Genomic DNA, 25,333 nt, shown 5'->3' with positions numbered 1-25,333 from the left:
GTAACTGGAAGTCTTGTGGTCCTTTTGAACATAATACTTTCCCCCCCCACTTTCTGCTTCTCTGTTTGCAGCTCAAAACTTGACACTCACCCTTCATCTGTCATTCAGTCGTTAATTTCAAAAATTATTCTTAAAAATGTGTAAATATATACATTATGTAAACTTATCCTATGGTTTAAATATACAACACATTATACAGGTTATGTACCTTTTAAAAAAAAATCATGTTAGTGGTCCAAGGATTCAAAATTATGAGTTTAGTGGTCCTGCGGTCCGAAGGTTGGCGACCCCTGCTCTAGCTGAATCAAAAAATAAAACAGTTGGGTTCATGTTCCTTTAATATTGTCCAAGTAAGGTCATCATAGTACACTTTTATTGTGCTATTAGATCCTAGTGGTATACATTAAATTGCAAAGGCTTTGTTAAAATACTACTCCTAATTATAACTACTACTACTACTTTATAACTACTACTACTAATTATAAATACTAACTACTAATTACTAAATACTACTACTAATTATTAAGCATTTACTTTTTATGAAAAAATAAAGATTTCTCTAACCAGTCACCAGCATTGTGAGCTATCATCCTGATATTTGTATGAGCAGACCTCCCTCAGTTCTCTAATAAAAGGGGGCTAAACATGGATACCCTCCAGCTTCCTGCCTCCAGCAGAAAATATGTAGCTCTTGGAATCGAGAATCTTACCGGGAAACAAATGTGACCAGTAGAGAGGGAGGTTTTTATGTTTAAACCCCATTTATAAATATTATAGAAACACAGGACGGAACCTCATGCAAGTGATATATGTAGGTAAGTGACATTAGACTGGTAGGCTGTATAGTAAAGAGCCTAACTGTGATTCTTAAAAGTGATGATAATATTTATGGCATATGAAAGTAAAACTTTTATTTTAATAGTTCTTTCCATTATATGTACCTGGCCAAATCCCCATCCACTTGGATCCCCTCTCCTTCCCTCCCTCCTTCCCCTTCCCTGCCATTCTCAGCTTTTTTTTTTTTTCTGTAGTGCAGCGGTACCGCCCCCCCTCCCTCTGCTGTCTGATCCTCGCTGAAAAAAAAGAGCTTGCAGGTGGCGGTGGCTGGTGGCAGAATACATTGTCAAGGTTATCTTTTATATGGAGGAAACAAAAAAATCATATTTACCATTCCTTTAATGTAATATAATTTAGAGGAAAGAGAGGCGATATGATTATAATATTCATTCCTGGTTGGATTGTTTAAACAAGACATAAAGGTAGCCCTTTTGATTTTTCCATGCCTAGCACACATTAGGTCCTGGGTTCGAATCCAACAGGAGATGAGATATACATATACACACATGTTAATATATGTCCAGTTTACTTATGATATATTTTTTTCCAGATATATTTGCGTAATTGCGAATAGGATTTTTTAATATACTTTTTATTTAAGTGTTAATCTGTGCGGTCACAATGATCAAACCAATTTATACAATGTATCAAAAGTTAAATGTTTTTGCAATCTGCAACCCATTGTATAATAGAGTTGACCTATTGTTTCATTCGGGTCACTGTGGGTTTAAACTAGATCCCTCTATTGTTAACTATGATTATGCCTGATGAAACGGTCTGGAATAGGACTCTGAGAAACGCGTTGCAAATAAATACTGTTTGTTTTAATACCACGACCCGGTATTTTTGCTTCTTTCCACGATCCACTTGTTTTGAAACAGGACTTTTACCACGGAAACCTTTCATAAAACTGACACAGTCAGTTTTGGAGAACAAGTCTCTGTGGCGTGAGTGCAGCAGGAGAAACAACTATCAGCTTGCAGCTCACCTGGTCCGGCCATTGGCCCTAAAAAACGTGGGTGCTACTTTCTAGACGCCTATCTGGATTCCCACAGGTCTCTGGGTGAGACCTCCAGCGTATTGACTGCTGGAATTTGAATGTCATGCCTGCTTAATCGCACCTCTATTCATATAAGGTGCCACTTTCCTTGTGTAGTAGTTTTTTTTGCACATCCTTCTTCATATTTGTTGTTTTAAACGATTTCACACTATGTTGCGCGCCCCTTGTCTTATCTTCCATTCGAGTATCTGATACATGATCATAACTTCTGAAGCCGTAACATCATACGCTGAAGAGTCTTGGTGCTTTAAGTAAGGGTTTCTTCATGATGCTTTCAAGGGGCTTATGGTCTGATTTGTACAGCTACTGTCTGCCCCAAATGTGAATTGGTGAAATTTTTCCATTCCAAATAGGACCTGCTAATAACTCTTTCTCTATTTGTGCATAACCTTGCTCTGTCCTGTCATTGCTCTGCTTGCAAAAGCGATTGGTTGTTTACCTTGCATCAGTGCTGCTCCCAGACCTTTCTCTGATGCATCACATTGAAGTCTAAAGGTTTGTCTGGGTTATAATATTTAAGCACTGGTGCACTGCTGATTTTTTATTTGATCTGCTGAAATGGCCTCTTCCTGCACCTCTGTCCATTCCCACACCTGTACCTTTCTGGGTTAGTTGTCGCAGTGGTTCACCTGCATCTGAGAGGTTTTCACAAAACCTAGAAAGATAGTTCACCATCCCCAAAAATCTCTGTACTCCTTTAACATCTGAGGGTCTGGGCATTTCAGTAATGGCTTTTACTTTATTTGGATCTGTTTGAAGTCCCTGGATTTATAATAAGTGACCAATATATGGCATTTCTGTTTTCCTTAGCTGAAATTTTTCTGGATTTTATTTTGATGTGTCTTTCTCTACAACAATTTAGTAATTTCTTCAACTTTTGATTGTGGTCTTGAATAGCTTCCACATCGGTATCGCCTTCTCCTACAATCAGAATATCATCTGCAATGATCCTGATACCTGGTAGCCCCTCCAGTGCATGATTTAGTTTTCGCTGGAACACTTTTGGGGCTGGGCTAATACCCATAGGCATTCTAACCCAGTGGTATCGGCCAAAAGGAGTAGAGAAAGTGGTCAAATAGCTGGATTCTTCCTCTAATTCAATATGCCAAAATCCACTCTTGACATTGCATACTGAAAAAATCCTTGCTTTTGCTAGGGAGTATATCATCAATTGTTGGCAAAGGATAGTGGCTCCTTTTCAAAGCCCTATTTAGAGGCTTAGGGTCAATGCAAATTCTTAACTTCCCTGATGGTTTTTTCACTACCACCATACTACTAATCCAGTCTGTACTTCTCTCTACAGGAGTTATAATGCCCTGTTTTTCTAAACTGGTAAGCTCGTCTCTAAGGGGTTTGAGTAATGACACAGGAACCTTTCTTTTTGGAAGTCTAACAGGCTGTACAAGAGCATCCACTTCCAATTTTAGTTTTCCTTCTAGACAGCCTACTCCTTGAAAAATATCTGCATACTCTTTATTGATGGCTGACCAGCCCCACACAGTGGCATCTGGGTGGTTGCCGTCTTGTTCAACGTTTAGGATATTTTGGTGTTGCACTGAGATCAGATCCATAACTTGTATAGCTCTACTTCCTAGTATAGGATTACACACCTCTGTGTCAATTACAACAAACTCAGCCTGATATAACTCTTGGTTGCATGGGTTTCTTATTTTGAGCTTACATATCCCAATTAGTTTCAGTGTGCTCTTATTATACATCCTTAGAATTTTATCACAATGTAAAATTTTACATTTGTTTTTCACCATCCTTTCTGGTATGACATTACAGTCTGCTCCACAATCCATTTGGAATCTAACAGCTTGCTGGTCAATTAGCATAGTAGCAAACAAAGCGGATAGAAATCTGCTTACTGTTTTCTTAAATGTACAAATCTGAAAAGCTGGTTCCAAGGTCAGACCCAGAATGTCTTCATATTCCTCTAAGTCTTCAGTCTCTCTATTCTTCAGTCTCTCTATAGACAGCTTGTACTGTTGACTTTCTTTGTTGTGTATTGGCACGGCACTGGCTAATAAAATGATTTGCTTTACCACACCCTTTACATTTCTTTCCAAATGCTGGGCATTTTTCTTTCAGTTTTTCGTGACGCTTTCCACAATAGATACACTGTATTGTCTTGTCTGGAGTCATTGTCATTCTGTTATGACCCTTCCTAAGGGTGTAACTTGTGTCCATCCTATGGACTGACACTGCACTCGTGCTGGAACCTTCAATGATCTTTGCCCTCTCTTTAGACAGCTTAGCAGCTCTACCTATTTGAATACATTTTTCCAGTGTTAAATCCACTCGTCTCAGTAGGTATTCTCTAAGTTTAGTGTCTCTTGTGCCACATACAATCCTGTCCCTGATTAATGAGTCTCTTATATTACCAAAGTTGCAAGTGGCTGCCAGTGTACGCAGATCTGTGACATAAGCATCTATTCCTTCATCTTCCCTCTGACATCTTGAAAAAAAATTATATCTTTCCACAGTCTCATTTTGTTTTGGCTCACAATAATCATCAAATGCTTTAATTAGCAGAGCTAGTGTGGGAGCTGCTGCTTCTGGGAGAAGGGTATCTTTTACCTCTCTGCCTTTTTCTCCAATTAAGAACTATTTTACCTTCATCTCCTCTGGTTTGTCAGCCATGATTAGGTCTGTGTATAAAAGAATGTCTTCTTTCCATCTCTTCCATGCCTGAGACAGATTCCTTGCCTGAAAATCCAGCAGACCTGGTGGTTTTAAACCTTCCATATCCTCTTTTGGTGTATTTCTCAAATAACATCCGCTGCCACCATGTATAAAGCTGCTGTTTATAAGATAGTCTCTCAGACTCCTGTTGCAGTTTTAACAAATTTATTAAAAGAACATCTTATAACAGAATGCATAAATCTCAGCTCTTGTTACAGTTAATGTCTGTGTAACTGCCTTACTCATCAACTAACTATTTCCTGATGAACTGCAGTGTAACATATGTTAAACTTCCCCCCTGGAATCAAACACTATATTTTTTGGTTCCATACATATTGATACATGGGCAGGTGGGATAGAGAGGCTGTCATGTTGTGGGCAGCATAGGGCATGTCTTGGGTAGAGCTGAAACAGTCCCTAAAAAAAAAAAAAACGGGAGATTTGCCCTGGCCAAGAATCTGCAGGCGAGAAGCTGCCAAACCTGTGGAAACCCCCCAACGTATGTGGCAGTTATGACCTTAAGTTGCAGGGTAACAGGTTCAGGAGTAATGTGTTGACGCAATTGTTAACAGAATGGAAGAAAAGTTGGTTAAAATACACAGTGTAAGGGAATTTAAGAATGTCTGGGATATGCAAAGGCTTTCAGCTTACACATAAGAAGAAAATATCTGCTTACCTGATGGACCTTCTGTATCTTACCTACTATCAAAATCTATAAATCTATTTTTTAAATGGATTCTACAAATCACCTCAACATTTTATTGAAATATTCTGCCAGAAAACTAAAGACATGCTTTATTTATATATATATACAGTATATATATATATATATATATATATACACATATATATACACATATATATATATATATATATACACACACACAGAGAAGTGCACTTACAGGAACGAACAACTGGCTCAATACCATAGTTAGCCTGTTCTATGGCGATTTACCAACTGGGTGCAGCTTTTTAGCCCAGTAATGCTTTTCACAGAGTAGAAATTTCCTGTAGTATATCAGTCTGATCCTGCCTATTACGGTCAGTCCAGTGCCGAAATACCAGGCAATTCCACTCTGAACAAGGAACACAGCAACCCCAGACGATCGTTTCGGCCTTCATTGGGCCTTATCAGTGAGGTGTAGCCATATTCCTCTAAGCACACTGAGCAAGGAGTCCACGTCTGGTTGCCCCTTTTTCATATAGGGAGACTAAATACTTACAGAGAGAAGTGCACTTACATTAACGAACAACTGGCTCAATACCATAGTTAGCCTGTTCTATGGCGATTTACCACCTGGGTGCAGCTTTTTAGCCCAGTAATGCTTTTCACAGAGTAGAAATTTCCTGTAGTATATATTGCTCTGCTCCTTGTTCAGAGAGGAATTGCCTGGTATTTCGGCGCTGGACTGACCGTAATAGGCGGGATCAGACTGATATACTACAGGAAAGTTCTTCTCTGTGAAAAGCATTACAGGGATAAAAGAAGCTGCACCCAGGTGGTAAATAGAACAGGCTAACAATAGTATTGAGCCAGTTGTTCGTTCCTGCGAATGTGCTTCTCTCTGTGTGTATTTAGTCTCCCTATGGGAAAAAGGGAAACCAGATGTGGACTCCTTGTTCAGTGTGCTTAGAGGATATGCTACACCTTCACTGACGAGGCCAATGACGGCCGAAACGATCGTCTGGGGTTGCTGTGTTCCTTGTTCAGAGTGGAATTGCCTGGTATTTCGGCACTGGACTGACCGACTGCAGTTGTTCATTCCTGCGAGTGTGCTTCTCTCTGTGTGTGTGTATATATATAATCTGAAATCGACTGATTTCCTTGAATTAACTGGTTATGTAAAGAATCCACACAACCAACATGTAGAAGAAGCACGAGAAACATATAAAAGAATTTAACTATAGTCAGCTGATTGTTTCTTCCTTGGGGTAGGTTTGCATCCAATTTTTCCTCTTCTTAGAAAAGCTTTTATCATGGTACCATGAAGCTGCATATGCCTAACATTTTTTCCTCTAATCAATTCTTAGCACATAACGCAGGGAACAGAGCAGGGGCCAATTAAATGTTCTCAGTTTTAGGCACAATTAGAGAACACAATTCAAATAGAAAATTGATTATCCCCACTATTTGATTTTACCAGACTTGAAAATGGATCACTCAAAAACCATTACAGTCAAACTAGAATGAAAATCATTTCTGTAGGAGCAGGCGGCACAGAATGAACATGTGAGGGTATTTGAAAACTCAGATTACAGTTTTACCACAAAAAACAGATAAGCTACAAAGAAAACATACAGGAAAACAGTAAATCACCCAAACCCCACAGAACATAGGATGAGAAAAGTAAGCACTAGGGAATGAAATATTATATCCTAAAACATTTTACTATTCCTTAAAATAAGCATCCATTATATTAAAAAGCAGTGTATTGTAAAACTGGTTTCCTTTTAATGTATTTCAAATGACTTGTTAAACCAGCTGCAGAGTATAAAATGCATGGGGGATTGCTCCTTTGGGTTTATTTTTGTAATTGAAATACCAAATTGTTAAAGGACACTGAACCCCCACACTTTTTTCTTTCATGAATCAGATAGAGCATGCAATTTTAAGCAACTTTCTAATTTACTTCTATTATCACTTTTTTCATTGTCTCTTGCTATTCTTATTTGAAAAAGAAGGCATCTAAGCTAAGGAGCCAGCAAATGTTTGGTTCAGAGCCATGGGACAGCACCTTGTTTATTGGTACTGTCCAATCAGCAAGGACAAACCCAGGTTGTTCACAAAAATGGGCCGGCATCTAAACTTACATTCTTGCTTTTCAACTAAAACATACCATAGAATGAATAAAATTTGATAATATGAGTAAATTAGAAAGTTGCTTTAAAATTGCATGCTCTATCTGATTACAAAATAAAAAATTGGGTTCAGTGTCCTTTTAATTGTAACCACAACTAAAGTGGAGTGCAAAATTGCTCTTTTGCAAGCGCGATATTTGCACTGCACTCAGTAATACTGGCGCAATTAAATGTTGCACGGGTATTACAAGTAGACACGGCAAATAACCTAGCGCAGCACAGGGGGTAAGTTCATGCAGCGTTGGGAAGAAAATGTAAATATATAAGTATATGAATATATACATGCATATTCTATGTGTTATATATGTACTGTATATCCACATATTAACAAAACATATATATGTATATACGCATACATATATATATATGTTTACCTTTTTAAAATACAGACCCCAAAGTCACTATGTAAAGCACTTTCAGTGCCAATATTTTTCGAACACCCCACATCCCCTCACTTTAACCCCTTATAACTTTTTTTTTTTTTAAATGCTTATATTTTTAATTTAACTAAAGGAACTTCCACTTTATTTGGGGGGCAATTGGGTGACATTTTTTTAATTAACCTGAGGTCTGACCTCTGGTTAATGTCGCTTAGGGTAAAGTGCTACTGCGAGCTTGCGGTAGTAGTTACCAGCCACTAATGCTATTTATTTTTTCGTGCGCCCATAAACATGCAACTTTGTCCCTTTATGGGGCGCAGGTTAAATTAGCGCTTCACTTCTAATCTAGTCCTAAATGGGCTGAGCTTCCAAGGAAAGCAGACCTCATTAGCTTATCTCTCTATAATTTGCACCATTTTTTTTCTTTATCTTATCTCAGTATAAACAGTGAGACCAATATGTGAGTAATTGAGATTTTCAGTATACCGCTGGCATTCACAGGTAAAACCAGCTATTTCAAGCACACAGTTAGGTAAATGAGCTATCTGTAAACAATATAATAGACTCCAGTCCGTAAAATTGATACAAATTGGGAACACAGTAGAGAGAGAAAACAAATTACAGTACATTGTCCTTTTTAAGATTAAAGGGGACACTTTAGTGAACATGTTATGATTCTGATAGAGCATACTTTAAAAAATAAAAACTTTTCAATTGACTTCCACTTCCTTATTAAATTGTGCACAGTTTATACATATATGTGAGTCTTTGATTGCTAATGGTTGTCACATGATACAGGGGGTATGGAAATGGAAGGACAATTGAAATTTGTCAGAAAATATGGCAATTGCTATTGCATTGTCTCTTTATTATGCATTTGTTGATTATGAAATTCTAATGAATTTAATTGCCCTATAAGAAAAAAAAATGTGTAAAATGCTCCACTGGCCGATAAACACTCTTTTGGTGGGGAGGGTCACACCTAAAGGTGTCAGACGTGTGCAGTATTCAACCAGAAATATTTTACCCCAGACACTACAGTTAGTATCTTAACAAAATTACTCGGAAACGTATTATTTATTTCCTTCCATAAGACACGGAGAGTCCACAACTTTATTTCTTATTGTTGGGAAAAAAACAACACCTGGCCACCAGGAGTAGACAAAGACACCACAGCCAAAGGCTTAAATATCCCTCCCACCTTCCCCTATCCCCCAGTCATTCTTTGCCTTTCGTCACTATAGGCAGGTGGCAGAGAAGTGTCAGAAGATTTGGATAGTCCTGTTGGGGTTTGTTCCCTTTGAGAAAGGACTGGCATTTTAAGTAATCATGTCAACCTCTCAGTGAGAGTGTGATGAAAGTTAGGAGTCTGGAGATGCAGGAAAGTTTATCTGTGAACCCATCCAGACTGTTGCCAACAGCTCCGGAGCAATTAGTGTTGACCGAGTTTCACTGCTTGCTGCTACAACCTCAAGTCCATGTCAGAAGCTCTGCTGCAAGACAGTCTCACATGAGATGCTGTGTCCCTGTTCCACAGCATGGATCCTGGAGGATCCTATTTTTTTTCTATAAACAATTTTAAAAAGCTATACAGGGTCACAGTGTTGCTCCTTTATACCTCGAATAGGATCAAGGGTTAGTATCTCCTTCAGGGCGATTATTTTAACAGTTTGGGTGTTTATATCCTGCTTAATGTGAGAGTTTTTCTAGGCTCATATGCTGTGTGTCTTTGGCTTGGAACAAACAGGTTTCACTTTCGTTTTGAAGTGTTGTGCAGCTCATAATAGCTTGGCACCCTTTTTCATAGCAGGGGAAGTCCCTGTCTTATGTACCCACGTGACTGGGTGTGCGGTCCCTCTTTCATTTCCTAAGATCCTGCTGCAGACATCATTCCGGAGGAGAGCATTTTCATGGTTAGCTTTCTGGGTCTAGGAGGTGGTGAGTGCCCCAGCCATTGAAAGTATTAAGGTGCAGGTTTTTTTAAATAAAAGCATTTCTTTTGTATTGTCCTTCTGTGGGTATATACAAAGCTATGTAGGACTCTGAAACTACATTAGAAGGTTCTGCTCCTTCTGTACTGTGTAAAAATTCCTGTTTATATTGTGAGATGCCTGTGGTTTGCCCACCTGCTTAATTTTGTTCCATTTGCCTAAACACTGTTCTAAAGTCTAAGAAGGGAGACAAGCCTGCTAAAACTCATAGCGCTATTAGCCCTTCTGAGCCGACTACTTCTCAGGAATCTGGGTTCTGAGAAATTACTACCCTTTCTACATTACCTGCTCCACATGCAGTTCCCCGCGGCTCAGCTAATCCTCCATCTGCAGGGGGCTTTTTTCCAGTGGACTTTATCCTGCAGTTACAATCGGCAGTGTCTGCGGCCCTGAGTGCCTTACCTTGCTCTAACAAACGCAAGAGAAAGGTTAAACATAGTTCTCCTGACCTAGAGTCATCTAAATATTTGTTGGATTTAGCAACTATATCCCAGCTATCCGAGGATGAGTTAACCTCTGTAGCTTCAGAGGGTGAACTTTCTGAGTCAGAGACTTCAGTTACTAAACCTCCTTCAGCGGAGGAACCCTCCTTTAGATTTAAAATTGAGCATCTGCGTTTTTTTATTAAAGGAGTTTCTGTCTACTCTAGAGGTTTCAGAGGCTACACTCCCTGAGGAGCCTAAGATCCCTAAATTAGACAGGGTTTACCAAGAAAGGAAGGTCCCTCTGACTTTTCCTGTGCCAGTTAAGATGGCAAACATTATTAGTAACGAATCAGTGTCGGAACTTCTTTTTTCCATCTCACCTACTTTTAAAAATTATTCCCAGTCCCTGACTTTCAATTAGATTTGTGGGGCTCCATTCTGAAGGTGGATGATGCTATTTCCACGGTGGCTAAGCATACTACTATCCCTCTGGAGGATAGTTCTTCTTTTAGAGAGCCTATGGATAAAAAATTGAAACTATTCTGAGGAAGATGTTTCAACATACAGGGTTTTTATTTCAACTGGCGGAAGCTGTAGCCTCGGTTGCTGGAGCAGCTACCTACTGGTGGTGCGACACTCTGTCAGAGCTTATTGAGGTGGAGACTCCCCTTGAGGATATTCAAGAAAGAATTAAGGCACTGAGAATTGCTAACTCTTTTATCTGTGATGTGAATATGCAGATTATTTGCATAAATGCAAAGGCTGCTGGCTTTGCGGTTCTAGTCTGCCGGCTCTCTCTGGTTAAAGTCTTGGTCTGCGGATATGACTTCTAAATCCAGACTCCTTTCTCTTCCCTTCAAGGTGAAGATTTTATTCGGTCCAGGGCTGGACTCCATTATCTCTACGGTTAACGGAGGGAAAGGTGCCTTCCTACCACAAGATAAGAAGAATAAGCCTAAGGGACAGCAACTGTCTAATTTTCATTCCTTTCGTGCTGACAAGTTGCAATGACAGCAGTCCTCTTCCAAGTCTAAGCAGCCCAAGAGTACTTGGAAGCCTGTTCACTCCTGGAATAAGTCCAAACAGACTAAGAAGCCAGCTGAGAACAAATCTGCATGAAAGAGCGGCCCCCGATCCGGGATCGGTTCGAGTAGGGGGCAGTCTGTCTCTTTTTTTAGATGCTTGGTTCCAGGATGTACAGGATCCTTGGGTCCTGGAGGTTGTATCTCACGGATACAGGATAGGATTCAAGTCTCAACCACCCAGGGGCAGATTCCCACACTTTAGTCTTTTGACAAGACCAGAAAAGAGGGCTGCCTTCTTAGGTTGCGTACTGGGTCTCTCCTCTCTAGGTACCTACAGCATAAAGAGGTTTAGGGTTTTATTCAAACCCTGCCTTATGGAAGGAAAACATAATTTATGCTTGCCAGATAAATTCCTTTCCTTCCTGATAGAGAGAGTCCACGACCCCGCCATATTAATTTTTTTGATGGGCGGCTCCCTTTTTTATATTTTTTCTTCTGGCACCTTTTATACCCTGATGTTTCTCCTACTTTTCCTTGTTCCCTCAGCAGAATGACTGGGGGATAGGGGAAGTGGGAGGGATATTTAAGCATTTGGCTGGGGTGTCTTTGTCTCCACCTGGTGGCCAGGTGTTGTATTTCCCAACAGTAAGGAATGAAGCTCCCTACCAGGAAGGAAAGGAATTTATCTGGTAAGCATATTTTTTTTTTAAATTTCCCTGAGTGTTAACTAAATGTTAAAGGCCTTCTAAACAAGTTACAAATATGGAGCAAAAAGAAGTGTGGGGCAGTTAAGGGGGGCAAATCAATTCTGTTTATGTGTGTTACTGGCAAAGTGGTAACATTTTTAATTTGTATGTTACTGGCAACCAAGTGGCAGCTCAGTTGTAAAAAATATACATTGTGGAATCAATAGTGGGGCTAAGTTGGAGGTATTGTGTGACCCCCACCTAGAAACGTGCATAGCTACAAACAAGATTGGACAGTATTGACAGTAAATATTATTATTTTTTTTATTAATATTTGGAATATTTCTTATTTTATTATAATACCATCATTTAGATGCAAAACAAAAAAGAAATATGTTTAAATTTTAAAGAAGCCTCATCTGTTTTTAGTTAAATTATCCTAAAAGAATGTGCTTCCATAATTTGTAGTTATACAGCACTGGAATCTTTAAATTCACAATCAATGGTGATAAAATAAGATATTACTATTTTTTTTTTTATTATAATTTTATAGTTAATTCCAGTCCACAGAGAGCAGGAGTATGTCTAGAATTGCTATATAAAGATGTTTGATGCCTTGCATGTATAGTAGTTAGATAATAAAAACAGAGGCTGCTGTTAGATAAATAATAGTACTGCAGATGTGGAAATGTAAATTGTTAAAGCTGTAAGACAACAAAAAGCATATGGCTTTAGTGGTGCAAAAAAACACATAGCAAAAGCCAGCTCTGATTTCTGGAAGATCTATAAAACAGTCATTACTTATACATGCTTTATTCAGCAAGCCATCTAAAATCATAATAACTAATATTTATTTGCTTTTTTATTTTGAGAGCAAAGTGTTCACTTATTCATTACTAGGATGGGTTGTCATCCTCACATTTACACCAGACATCTGCTAAGAACCAGTGTATTAGGATGCATCATAACTTACATCTGTAATGAGAAAATATTTAAGAGCTGTCTTGTTAAAATTCTAGGTCATTCAACTGAGCATGTACTATAAACCTGGGTACATAACTATCCTAATAATCATGTACAGTACTCCCAAGGTTCCCATTAAAAAAGAGATCATATTCACATACAACCACACACATAATATACTGTAGGTCAATAAACAACACCCACTTACAGAAAGTCCACATAGTTCAGCTGTCTGAGTACAAGAAAAATGACCCTCACTATAACCTGCCCACCTGTTGAAAGACCCTGTAGTTAAGAATAATTTAAACTTTGCATGGTGCGTTAGTAACAGTTTTGTTTTAAATCATGTATCTGCCATCACTGTAATGTATATGAATCATGTTTAAAGGGACAGTAATTCACACATTTAATTAAAAATACACTTCTGATATCTTGCTATAGAATAACATATCAGCCAATCTTAACATTTTTAAAATACATTAACACCTTGTTTTGCTGCATTTATTTTTCAGTAGTTAATCCTCTAGTCCACCACTTATTTGAAGGAGCTAATCCAACTTTGGGCTAGATTACAAGTGGAGCGCTAAATTATCACTCAGCAAACAAGTTTGAGTAGCAATTAGCACTTCGAAACATAGATTGAACCTCTGGGTAATTTTCTAAAAGTGCCCTCAAATGCCCTCAAAATAGAGGGCATTGTAGTTTTTATAATAAAGAAAAAGTTCAATTTTTAAAAATTTTTTAAAACAACGGCACTAGGTAGTTTTTGGGGTCTAAAGTTGGTGGGAGTGGGCTGCTAGAAAAGAAAAACGTCACTGATCCCTTGTGTGTTCCCATAGACCGTAATGTAAATATATATGTATATGTATTATGCTGATATGCATATGTATTTGTGTTAATATGTGTGTATATATACATATTAACACATATATGTATATGGTCATATACATATATATTTAAAAATGCTACACTACTTACCCCCCTTCGCTACTACTTACCCCCCTTCGCTGCTCTTAAGTTCTCTGCCATCTCTGACGGAGTCAGAACGAGGCTCCCATTGGAGCCTATGGAAGCTTTCTCCCATGAGCGCAATGCTTTCTAGCAATGCAAAGGCGAGCTCACGTTCGCATTTCTTTTAACTTGTAATACCAGCACATATTAGCGTGCGCCGGTATTACAACGTTTTGTGCAAATATCGCTTGCTCACAAGTGATATTTAGTGCTCCACTTGTAATCAGACCCTTTGAAGACAACAAGGCTACCCATATTGTTAGTATACAGTGCTTTGTTTTGCAGTTGTCATTTAAAGCCAAATAGGGAAATACATGTAAGAGGGATATCCTTGAGAAGTCTGCAGGGTGCTTTTCCAGTTAGGAGAATTAGAAAGTACATAATTTCCAGAGCTTTATTATGCAAAAGGGGCAAAATAAATAATGAGGAATATTGCAAAGTTGTTTTACTCTGCATTATCGCATAGCTAAATATTTTATATTAAAACCTCAGTGTTTACTGTCCCTTTAGTAATCTTACCTATCAGCATAAAGAAGTTTATGTAGAGTGCAAGCTCTTTGAAACATAGCACTCATGTTCACATTTTAATTGGTTTTGTCTTGACTGTTTGATGTATATGTATTTTTACCACAAATCAGTGCAGTTGAACCCCCACCCATGTACACAGTCCTATAAAATTTAGTGCACTTTACAAAATACAAATTTAATTATTATCAAAGCCTTTAATTATGTACATTGGAGATAATATACAGTGTGTGTTCTCTAGTGTCTTTAAATTTTACTTTATGGATATTTTGATTGTTTCTATCTCTTTATGTTCAGCAGCAAATTTATTTTAATTTGGCAGTTTTAAGTAGGTAATAAGATTTTGATAATATTGCTCTGTAACAGGACATGAAAGAGCAGGCAATTGTAAGTGACTTTTCAATTTACTTGTACTATTCAATTTACTTTTTTCTCTAGTATCATAGTTTATCTAGATAAACTACTGGGAGCTAGCTGATGATTGGTCACTACACACATATGCCTTTTATCATTGGCTCTTCAGATGTGTTTAGCTACGTCCCAGTTGCAGGTTATAAACACATTTTATTATTGTATTATTGCTTGTATAAAATTATTGTATTATTGCTTGTATAAAACAAACAGAGCGACATAAAAGTTCCCACAAAAGTTGTAGGCCAGGTGAGAGACACGGTGGCGGTGTTGGCATCTTACTCTCCCCCTCCTGCTCCTATCAGTACCTATCCCCATTTCCATCTCTCTCCTTTTCTTCCTTTGAAGGTCCACTGCATTCGCCCTGTTCTCCCCTCTCTCAGAGTGGGGCAGTTATCTATCGCCCCCCCGGAACAACTTCCCAATTCCTTGACAACTTTGCTGCCTGGCTTCCTTACTTTCTCTCCACAAATACACCTGCTCTAATCTTAGGGGACTTCAACATCCCCATTGATAACCCATCATCACTCACTAACTCCTTCGGCCTCTCACAATCCACCCTATTCCCTACCCACCGCGATGGACACTCGATTCATCTGGTATTCTCCTATCTCTGCTCTCTCTCCAATGTTGCATGTCGCCCATTTCCCATCTCAGACCACCATCTGCTCACCTTTAATCCTAATATAGATACTAAACTTACTTCCCCTCTCGCCCCTGCACCAGTAGAAATCTGCACACTGTGGACGCTCCCCAACTCTCCAATATTATTCAACTACGCCTCCCCCACTCTTCCACGATATCCTGCCCTGACCTTGCTATAACCCACTATAACAATACTCTCTCTGCTGCACTTGACACTCTCGCTCCACCAGAACCTCGCAAAGCCCCACGTTGTCGACTCCAACCCTGGCACTCCCAACAAACGCGTCACCTACAAAAATGCTCCCGCACTGCTTAACGCGTCTGGAGGAAATCCCCCTCTGAACATGATTTCATGCACTATAAGTTCATTCTCTACTCTTACACCTCTGCCCTTCGCTTAGCTAAGCAAACCTACTTCTCTTCTCTTATATCCACTCACTCCTCAAACCCTAAAAGACTCTTCTCTATTTTCAAACTCTCTCCTCTACCCACCTGCACCACCCCCCTCATCTGCATTCAGTGCTCAAGACCTTGCTGACTATTTTCTCAATAAAACACTTGCAATCCGAGGAAACATCCCACACACAAACCTGCAATCTCCCAACTCCGCTCCCAGTCACCCCCTCTGCCACTCTTCTGCACCCTCCTCCCAACCACTGAGAGTGAAGTGCCTTCCCTTTTGTCTTCCTCACACCTCACTACCTGTCCACTTGACCCTATTCCTTCACATCTAATTTCCTCCTCTGTCTCACCACCCTCACTCCGGCTCTTACTCACATATTTAACCTATCCCTCATTCCCTGCCTCCTTCAAACATGCGAAGGTCACCCCCCATCCTCAAAAAACCCTCCCTCGACTCCTAACTCCCCTGCAAACTACGCCCCATATCACTGCTCCCACTAGTTTCAAAGCTCCTTGAAAAACTAGTTTTCAATCGCCTAACCCACTTCCTGTCCTCCAACTCATTGCTCGACCCCCTGCAATCTGGCTTCCGTCCCCAACACTCAACTGAGACTGCCCTCACCAAGGTTACTAACGATCTCCTTTCTGCTAAAAACAAAGGGTACTACTCTATACTCATCTTACTTGACCTATCTGCTGCCTTTGACACTGTTGACCATCCCCTTCTCCTACGGTCTCTCAGTTCTCTTGGTCTCTGTGACACTGCCCTCTCCTGGATTCACTCTTATCTCTCTAACAGATCCTTCTCGTCTCTTTTGCTGGTGACTTCTCCTCTCTATTGCCCCTGTCTGTTGGAGTACCTCAAGGCTCTGTCCTGGGTCCTCTACTCTTCTCTATTTACACTTCTTCACTGGGTAAACTTATCAACAGCTATGGCTTCAGCTATCACCTCTATGCTGATGATACCCAGATCTACCTTTCCACCCCTGCACTCTCTCCTTCTGTCAACTCTCATATCAGCGACTGCTTATCTGGCATTTCCTCCTGGATGGCCTCTCACCACCTAAAAATAAATATGTCCAAGACCGAACTACTTCTAATTCCCCCTCTAGCTCCACTCCAGTCTCTAATTTTTCTATCACTGTTGGCGGCACCACTATCTCCCCATCACCCCAAGTCCGCTGCCTCGGAGTCATGCTTAACTCAGTTCTGTCCTTCATTCCCCACATCCAACTGCTCTCTCATCCTACCACACAACCACCTATGCAATATCTCCAAAATTCGTCCGTTTCTGAGTGCTAAAACTACCAAACAGCTCATCCACTCCCTGGTAATTTCCTGACTTGACTACTGTAACAACTTACTAACTGGCCTCCCTCTCTCCCACCTCTCTCCCCTCCAATCCTTCCTAAATGCATCTGCCATGCTAATCCACCTCTCTCAATGCTCTGTTTCTGCTGCACCTCTCTGTGAGTCCCTTCACTGGCTCCCCATTCACAACAGAGTTAAATTCAAAATTGTTACCACTGACCTACAAAGCCCTCACCAATGCTGTCCCCACCCTACCTGTCCTCACTCATCAACAAATATACTCCTGCCCGTCCCCTAAGATTCAACAACGACCTGCTCTACCATCACCTCCTCTCATTCTAGACTACAGGACTTCTCTCGTGCGGCACCAACCTTCTGGAATGCACTTCCTTGAGATGTCAGACTTGCCCCTAACCTCTCCTCCTTTAAACGTTCCCTAAAGACCTTTCTGTTCAGGGAAGCTTATCACCCAACTTATCAACAAACTAACTTCAATTAACTAACAGTTGCCCTCTATCTCCTCACTAATATCATTCTCACCTCTGCAGTCCCCACCTCCTGTTTCCAATCCTCCTACCCATCTAGATTGTAAGTTCCCACAGGAATAGGGCCCTCAATTCCCCCTGTATTTGTCTGTAAAATTTTGTGTCTTATTGTTTTGTTTCTCCACTGTACTGTTATCCTTGTACCCATGGGCAGCGCTGCAGAATCTGTCGGCGCTTTATAAATAAAGAATAATAATAATAATAAAGTACATTTCTCTTTTAATCCAACTGTATTAAATATTTTGAGATTTTAAAATTTGTTGTGAACATATATATCTGGACAAAACTATTGTTAAAAAACAAAACAAAATTGTGAGTGAATCTGTTTTTCCAATTTACCTGAACTTTGTATTTACTTAATCATTTTGTATTATTTCAGAGACCTCATAAAGAAACTCCTTGTTGTAGATAGAACCAGACGACTTGGAAACATGAAGGTTTGTTAAATGAAACATTCTATATTGATATGTTATAAAAAAAACAAAAAAAAAAAACTTTATGGACAGGGTAATTGGTGAATGACAAAAGTAACTTTATTGACAAAACATATTTGATGGTGTTTTTATGAATATTCAGTGCAATATATTTTATATATTTTTTCTGGTATTAACAATTAGTTGATGTTATTGCTGGTAGCAGAGGAAGCCTGTTAGCCAATATTTGTATTGTGTTGCCCAGGTATACTTATTGATTACTTGTTATGTTTTTTGCTGTGGGCAGTTAATTACAGGTGTAAAGGAACTCCTGCACTTATCAAGAAGTTGTTGAGTAATATTTTGCAGGGATAGGGCTCTGCAAGATGCAGTGAGCATTGAAACCCGTTTTTGTTTTTACTATACATAGTTAAACATTTGATGACCTTTTTTTTGTTTAATGTCCCATAAACTACAGAAAATCTACATTTAGATTAATTAGATTAGCCTCTTTTGCTCTAATAATAAAACCAAATTGAAAGGGAAAAATAATTTGGAATTTGACATAATGCAATAAAAATATTGCCTATAGTCAAATAAAATTTAGAAATGGAAGTATGTTGATTTTTAATATAATAAAGCATCTGAGACTTGAGAATTAACACCTACTTTATTTCTCTGAATCTTGTAATTGAAGCCAGTAAAGAGTTCTATAAATTCTCTAGAAGAGTCATGAGACCCCTATTTTCATGTTCTCATAAAGTATTATGGGCTGTAGTTCAGAGACAACAGAATAAATAGTTGAATAGTCTCTCTAACAATACTTAACAGTACTTCCCAGAAAGAAATGTATCCTATGGAGGCCATTTACTAAAATGAGAGGTGGCTTTCTGAATCCAATTCAATCAGCTGTGTACGTTAATATGGGAACCAGATGGATTTTTCCCATTGGAGATTTCTTTTAATTTGTAGTGAATCATACTAGACCAGCTGTGCACACAAGGGAGATTGTGGTTGACCAGTAGATCTCAAGGTTTCCCAGCAGCCAGTAGTAGTAATTTGATCTCAGTTGAAAATAAATGTATATAATACCCTTTGTGTATTTGCTGGTACCACATGTATGGGCTAAAGTAGAAACTAAGGGTTTTTTGGGGGGTTTTCTGCTTGATCCTATTTCTCAGCTTGAGTAATTTTTGGCTTGTTTACCAACTATATTCAAAACCAAAAAAGGAGATTGTGTCTTAGTATTTAAGGCTTCCCAACGTATGTCTAATATAATTCTGTTACATGTGAATTTCCTACATTTGGGTTAAAGGGACATGAAACCCACATTTTTTCTTTCATGTTTTAGAAAGAGCATGCAACAACTTTCCAATTTGCTTCTGTTATCTAATTTTATTCATTCTCTTGATATCTTTTGTTGAAAAGCATGCCTAGATAGGCTCAGTACTTGCTGATTGGTGGCTGCACATAGATGCCTTCAGTGATTGGCTCACTCATGTGCATTGCTATTTCTTCAACAAAGAATATCTGAAGAATGAAGCAAATTAAAAAATAGAAGTAAATTGGAATGTTGTTTATCTATCTGAATCATGATATACATTTTTTTGGGTTGAATGTCCCTTTAAGTAAAAATGAGAATATTTATATGTAACAAGCATTTTTACAAAAGGCACAGAAGAAAAAAAATAGCAGCTTATTAGACAAATGAGCATCATCAAAACAACTTGCTGCTAATTACAGCCTTGCATATATGTGCATATCATATAGGGTCCGATTCTGTAGATTTCTCTGGTCTGGGGAGATTGTATAAGATGCCTCATCAGCATAACGAGGCCCCTAAGGGATTGTTTTAAAGGCATTTTTTTACCTTAGGAACGGTTTATTTCTTTAAGGGGAGTTCACATACATTATAATAAGCTGCTAGTTTCTATTCATGCCGGCAAGTTTTTGAGATTGTGCATGCTTACACATTTTAGCATTTTAAAACTATCATTGCAATCATGAACAGACATTCTGATGTTAATATTTTATTTTATTTTCACTATTTTACCATTTTTATTAAACAAGGAAATGTTCAGATTTTGTTAAAATGTGAAATAACTTATTTTATCACTTTGGTTCTAGAATGGAGCAGATGATGTCAAGCGGCATAGATGGTTTAGGTCAATAGAATGGGATGCAGTGCCACAAAGAAAACTAAAGGTAAAGGAATCTCTTTTATGGATACATGATTTTTTCTTAACCAGTTAAAATAAATAAATGTACAGTGATGCAAATGTTAGGGACTTTTTTAAACAAATCATAATGTTAATTTCCATAAAAAAACGGCCACCAGATACTCTTTTATAATAACCTGGTTTGGCAATTAGAAGGCTGCTAATTACAACTGCAGACCACATTTCTAAAATTCCAAGCAGTGAAGGTGTTAAAGGGACACAAAACCCAAATTGTTTCTTTCATGATTCAGATAGAGCATGTAATTTTAAGCATCTTTCTAATGTGCTCCTATTATAAGATTTTCTTCATTCTCTTTCTATCTTTATTTGAAAAAGCAGGAATGTAAGCATAGGAGCTGGACCATTTCTGGTTCAGCACCTGGGTAGCTCTTGCTGATTGGTGGCTACATTTAGCCACCAATTTGCAGGTTCTAGACAGGTGCTGAACCAAAAATGGGTTGGCTCCTATGCTTACATTCCTGCTTTTTCAAATAAAGGTAGAAAGGGAACAAAGACAAAATAATAATAGGAGTAAATTAGAAAGTTGCTTAAAATTGCATGCTCTATCTGAATCATGAAAGAAAATAATTGTGTTTTTGTTTCCCTTTAATTAGTAACACAGTAAGGGTAATAGTATTTTAATACTAAATGTATTATTACCCTCCCACCTGACACTTCCCTGATTCCTTCCAAACAGCTCTTCCTGCCACACACACCCACATTCCTGACCACCATCTTAGCTACCGCAGCTCCATTATTTTTTTTATACTAGGTTTATAAAGTGCCTATCACCTTTGCTATCAGTTTATTCTCTAGTCTCTGTGCCTCTATTACTTTATACTTGTTTACCCTTCCCTATATTATACCAACTTTTCTCTATCTCATCTACTCAGGGTCAAGCTGTCGCTATCATCTCGGTCTTGCAATCTACTTTTTAGAATCTACATCATCATATTTTTCTACATTTTCTCTCCTCTGTTATTCAGCCCACTAGCTTTCTATGTTTAGTAGTAATGCTGGAGGAGGATATGTGCTGCTGAGGATAGTCGGTATTGCTTGATCACAGCAGATCCTGAAGCAGTAGTGATAGCGTCAATAAGACGTTTTACTTGAAAATGGAAGGCATGAGTGGAGGACAGTTGGGACCTATACTTCCTCAACCCTTTCAACTTTCTCCATCTAATCTCTTTCATGCATTGTTCTATCACCTCACTCATATACTCTGTCCCACATCACTTTATTTTGCTTCTCAACTTTGTACCTCACAAATTGCTTTGACATCACACAATATTACCATTGTTAATAGCAAATATTTTTCACAGTGTATTAATCAAGATTGTGGAGAGTTTAATCATCTTCTGATTTAATAAAGTGTCAAACATCTTTACATTTTCTTTGAAGAACAATAATATGTATGACCATGGTTAGTCCCATTCAAATAGAGGATAATATTTGAGTAAATAGGTCTTATGTATACATATGGAAAGATGACTTTATCAAATTGAATTGGTGCAAACGGTGATATGCAGCTTAATGTGCATTGGTTAAAAATGTAACAACATTTTGTTTAGTAGATTTAATAAAATATAAAATTAAAATTTTTCTACAGTTCAGATAATGTGCAATAAAAAAATATTATTATTTCTCCTCATGACTAGCCTCCAATAATGCCGAAAGTAGCACATGAAGGCGATACATCCAATTTTGAAGCTTATCCTGAAGATGACTGGAACAAAGCACCACCAGTACCTGCAAAAGATTTAGAAATGTTTAAACATTTCTAAGTAAGGTATGAGTCTAGAAAAACTTTGTCAGATATAAAATATAATAAATAACATAGATTGTGTCTAAAATGTTTGTAAACAGTAAATCCTTAAAAGGACACTGAACCCAATTTCTTTTCTTTCGTGATTCAGATAGAGCATGACATTTTAAGAAACTTTCTAATTTACTCCTATTATCAAATTTTCTTCATTCTCTTGGTATCTTTATTTGAAATGCAAGAATGTAAGTTTAGATGCCGGCCCATTTTTGGTGAACAACCTGGGTTGTTCTTGCTGATTGGTGGATAAATTCATCCACCAATAAAAAAAGTTCTGTCCAGAGGTCTGAACAAAAAAAAAGTTGAGATGCATTCTTTTTCAAATAAAGATAACAAGAAAACAAAGAAAAATTGATAATAGGAGTAAACTAGAAAGTTGCTTAAAATTGCATGCTCTATCTGAATCACGAAAGAAAAAATTTGGGTTCAGTGTCCCTTTAACCTAAATTTCTTTTTGTAGGCTTATGGACTCAATGTTTATATAATGGTATGCGGCTGTTTATAATCTTGGCCCTCTATTAAAACATTTAACTTCTGAGGAGGAATTTTGATATAAAGAACAGAAAGATTGAAAACTGAGGGAAGAAGCCCTATATAATAAAATAGGTTTTTGTAGCCTTTAAAACCAAAATCCCACTGTCATCTTGGAGTTGATAAATGTGGTTGCATTTGTTAGGAAATTAGTGTAAAAAATCTTATTGAAGTAAATACTGCACCCAGACATACATTCATTTAAATAGTATGTTAGAGCTTATGAACATTTCTGAAAAGCATTTGTAGAAAGTATAGGATCTACACATTCGTAATATTCCACCAAGTGATCATTTTAGTACTTATTTTAATTATGTGTAACTTCCTTGAATTGTTTACACTAAGTGGCTAGTTTTATATTACTTTGGAGATTAAAAAAATATATTTGGCAGGGTAGAGGCTGATATAATAATAAAAGGTGTACTCACTACTTATTATGAAAGTCCATGTGATATTTAATAAAGATAGCTATTGTGTTGTAAATTTGGGATACATAAATGAGGGTTTGCTTGGTCTGAATGAAAATAAGTGCTCAAAACGTAATTATTGATTTAAATTAATATTATTTTGTTTTTCCAGAAAGTGGAAATGGAAATTCCCTTACTGAAATACAGTGCTAAAAGATGAACAGCGAATTTGATGTTCTCTGATGTACTAAGATACCTCTGCTACGATCAAAACAGGAAAAGCCGTTCAGATTAGCAAGAGAATTGACAGAATTCCTGATATGCACTTCTGAGTGACTTGCAGACCTCTGAAAAGAAGATTTCAGAGCATTCCAAAGCGCTGGGTCCATTAGTCCTCACAGGCTATACATGGCTATTATTCATGTATTTTTTTTTTTTCTTCAGAACTTTTCTATGACCTACAAGTTCAGAATTTAGTGGTGGCTTAAACACCACATTTTACACATGGACTTTAGCATTCTTTGTGGAAATTTAAATAGTTACAGTTCTGCTTCTAATTTTATTACTTTTAGAATGATTGACACTGATATCCTTGCACGTTTGATGCGTTGAGAGAGAAAATGTGTTTCATATATAAAGGATTCTTTTTTTATTTAAGGAGGAAAACTTATTTCTAAATTTATTCTACTCAACAGCAGGTTTCATTTCTGAATTTGTGAAATGTTGAGAATAGAAATGGTAAGAATTTTTTTTTTTAAAAGTCAGATACTTGATCCTTTATCATGGTACAAATTACTTATTGGTATCATGTAAATGTCAAAGCAACCAGAATTTCTATAGAATTTTTTTTTTTAATTTTATTTTTTTAATTCAAAATGATATGCTGCCAGAATCTTATTTTGATTTTGCTTTGTTTTACCTTGGACTTGCAACTGGGCTAAAACCCTTGTGAGAATGTGAATTCATTATCAATACTTGCTAAACTTTATCACTATTATCCTTGCCCAGTTTATTTGCTAATGGATTCAGTGTTCTATGTATGCTGGAGGCCAGAATATATATTCCTGAATAAGATCTTGGTTTTATTTAGTACTGTATAAACAATAAAAAAATAGTAATCTAATTAAAATAATGCAATGTTTTACTGATATATAATCACGTTTTTAAGCCATACAAAAAAAAAAAACTAAAACAAAACTAGTGGTGTTCGTTTAGAATTAAGATTATCAATAAAAAATGGAAACCATCGCCTGTGAAGTATGGAATATCATGTAGTAACACATCACTAGTATTAATCATGGTTAATAAAAAACTATTTTGAATTTGCTGCTATATTACCAGCATAATAGAATCCACATTTAGATATAGAGAATTCCCTAGTTAGTTATTATATAATATGGTTTAGAATGGAGCTGAATTACTAGATTATTTTTTTAATATACATCTTTTGCAAGGTTACCCATATTCGTACAATTATTAACAAGATTTGCCTGACACATTGGTGAATCTTCCATTGCTACTGCTGTATAATTCAGTTAAACAGTACTGCTTAGAATTATTCAATGTGGTATAACGTTAAATTGCATTTTTTTATATATAAAAAGTTAGTTTAAAATTGACATTTTTACTTAAACTGTGTGTTTAAATAGCACAAAGTTAGTACATGTATGTAAATAAAAGAAAATATTAAGACCTAAGCACAAAATGTGCAAAGATGTAAATGTTTGTACTTTACAAAGTCTGAGTTTTATTTTTGAAATTGTGTTTTCCCCCAAGACTTTGTCAATGAAGTAATAAAAATATTTTTTTGTTTTTTCTTCTCCCTTATGTCATTAAAATGCTTTTAAATATGTTATAGTGTTTTTTTTTTAAATAAGAAACATGTTGTGTTATGTTTTGCATTATATTAATGTATAAATATGCCCCAACAACAATGATTTAAGTTCATTATTTTGTAATCATTTATATAAAGTAAGTCCATAACTTAAAGGGACAGTCTACTCCAGAATTGTTATTGTTTAAAAAGATAGATTATCCCTTTATTACCCATTCCCCAGTTTTGCATAATCCGCATTGGTTATATTAATATAATTTTACCTCTGTGATTACGTTGTATCTAAGTTTCCCTTATTCCATTTCTTTTTTTGACAGACTTGCATTTTAGCCAATCAGTGCTG

At 37.4% G+C, this 25,333-nt stretch overlaps 1 protein-coding gene across 1 annotated transcript in view; it reads left to right on the top strand.

Moving 5' to 3' along the window:
- Positions 1-25,008, top strand: part of PRKX (protein kinase cAMP-dependent X-linked catalytic subunit) — a 352,993-nt gene extending 327,985 nt beyond the window's left edge. The window contains exons 6-9 of the mRNA XM_053706444.1: positions 18,144-18,201; positions 20,305-20,382; positions 22,055-22,185; positions 23,329-25,008. Of these exons, the coding sequence (XP_053562419.1) occupies positions 18,144-18,201; positions 20,305-20,382; positions 22,055-22,180 (262 nt within the window). The 3' untranslated portion in view covers positions 22,181-22,185; positions 23,329-25,008. The remainder of the gene's footprint in view (positions 1-18,143; positions 18,202-20,304; positions 20,383-22,054; positions 22,186-23,328) is intronic.
- Positions 25,009-25,333: the final 325 nt, after the last annotated feature.

This window comes from Bombina bombina, chromosome 3 (genome assembly GCF_027579735.1).
Source record: "Bombina bombina isolate aBomBom1 chromosome 3, aBomBom1.pri, whole genome shotgun sequence".
NCBI classification, from domain to species: Eukaryota; Metazoa; Chordata; class Amphibia; order Anura; family Bombinatoridae; genus Bombina; species Bombina bombina.
Note: the sequence above shows the minus strand (reverse complement) of the source record. Positions and strands in the feature narration are given on the sequence as shown.